Genomic DNA, 2,043 nt, shown 5'->3' with positions numbered 1-2,043 from the left:
AATGTACATGTTACACGGCCGCTAAGGAGCCTCCAATATGGGTGAGTAGACTGACAAGTCTTAAAGTACCTTCGATAAAACATATCAAGAATAGAGTGCATCAATTTCTGAAATATTTTGGGAACACTAATTACAGAGCAATTATTATTAATATAGACCTAATAATATTTTGCAGATTGAAATGATTTGGGGAAGAAAATTTCTGGAAGAGAATGTTAAGTATTTAAATGTTTCAATGTCTAAAAGTTGTCTTTATTTCTGTAAAATGGTAATATAGTTAAACTAGTAGACACAAGAGGTGATCCTGGCATAGTTTTTCGAATAAGGTTGGAAGGGTGGACTAGACCTTGAATATTCTTAAATGATTGAAACTCTTATTCATTTGAAATCTGGTTTCTTTCAAATAGCATTTTGGGAGCATTTTTTACATCCTTGCTTCTGAAGCTGTAGATTATTGTGTTGAACATGGGAAAGACAACAGTATAAAACAATGCAACCACCTTATCAGTGTCAGGAGAGTAATCAGTGGTGAGACGTAAGTACATAAACAGGAGGGCTCCATAGAATAAGGTGACTCCTGTGAGATGGGAAGCACAGGTGGAGAATGTTTTGCTTCTGCTGCCTGAGGACTTGATGCTCAAAACAGTGATGAGGATGCAGAAGTAAGAGATAAATATGACCACAAAAGTGCTGGACTGGATGAAGCCACACAAGGCAAAGAGCAGAAGCTCGTTGATATGAGTATCTGCACATGATAAAGCCAGGAGAGGCGGGATGTCACAGAAAAAATGGTTGACAATATTGGAGCCACAAAAGGGCAGTCTGAATGTGAAGCAGACGTGGACCATTGAAGTCATGGTTCCCCCTAAGTATGCCAACACAATGAACCAGTTACATACTCTCCTAGACATCAGTGTGGAGTAGAGCAATGGTTTGCAGATGGCTGCATAGCAGTCATATGCCATTGCTGCCAGGATAAGGCACTCTGAATCAGCAAAAGAAGCAAAGAAAAACATTTGCAGTACACAGCCATAGAAGGAGATGCTCTTCCTGAAGGCTGTGAAATTTTCCAGCATTTTAGGAGTGATTGCTATAGAATAACTGATGTCTAAGAAAGACAAGTTGCTAAGCAAATAGTACATGGGGGTTTGAAGGCTTGAATTAATACTAACTAGGATTATTAAACCCATATTTCCCAACACAGTTAAGGTATATACTATGAGAAAGACTAAGAATAGTGTGACTCTGAAAGGCTGATATTCTGTGAATCCAACAAATATGAACTCAGTTGGCATGGTATAATTATTCTTCAGCATCTTCTTAGTTTTCTTGTTTTTCTCACTGGAGATAGATGGTATCTGAAGATGTGAGTTGACTTTGGTCCTGGATGAACAAAAATCTCTTTATTCTTCTTTCTACAGAAGTAAATAGAAGTTTAATAAAATCAAATATATGGCATTTTCTCTGAAATAATTTTTTTTTTTTTTTTGTCTTTTTTGTGACTGGTAAGGGGATCGCAACCCCTGGTGTGGTGTTGCCCGCACCGCGCTCAGCCAGTGAGTGCACCGGCCATTCCCACATAGGATCCAAACCCACAGTGGGAGCGTCGCTGCGCTCCCTGTGCCACACTCCCCCGAGTGTGCCACGGGGTCAGCCCTTTTTAAACTTTTTTAAAAGGAGTTATTTAGAAATGGTCATTGATGCCAGAAAATGTTATTCAGAAGGTGATATTCCTTGATGCAGTAACTCTTCGAAAGCTGTTCATTTTACATCATGATACTAGCTCCTTTCAAGCTGAAAGGGGATAGAAGTGGATCATAGAATTAGAGTAGTAGAATACAGCTGGCAAAATTTTTAGAAGCAAAGCTCCATTTTTACAATCCTAAAATAACATTCTTCCATGTAAGGGAGAGTTGAGAAACATTTTGAAAGAGATCTGATGTTAAACTAGGTAATTCCACAGAAGAAAAGTTGTGATTTTAGAAGGTAGCTTAAAATAATAGTGAAGACCATCGTAGGCATGCAAGAGATAATTGAATTTAA

General features: G+C 38.3%; 1 protein-coding gene across 1 annotated transcript; it reads right to left on the bottom strand.

Annotated features, from left to right (window-relative positions):
* Positions 1 to 374: 374 nt before the first annotated feature.
* Positions 375 to 1,316, bottom strand: LOC103582581 (olfactory receptor 5AS1-like). Its single transcript, XM_008564135.1, has one exon. The coding sequence runs from the start codon at positions 1,314 to 1,316 to the stop codon at positions 375 to 377; it is 942 nt and encodes a 313-aa protein (XP_008562357.1).
* Between the last annotated feature and the right edge of the window lie 727 nt (positions 1,317 to 2,043).

This window comes from Galeopterus variegatus, unplaced genomic scaffold, assembly GCF_000696425.1.
Source record: "Galeopterus variegatus unplaced genomic scaffold, G_variegatus-3.0.2 Scaffold16853, whole genome shotgun sequence".
Lineage (NCBI taxonomy): Eukaryota > Metazoa > Chordata > Mammalia > Dermoptera > Cynocephalidae > Galeopterus > Galeopterus variegatus.
Note: the sequence above shows the minus strand (reverse complement) of the source record. Positions and strands in the feature narration are given on the sequence as shown.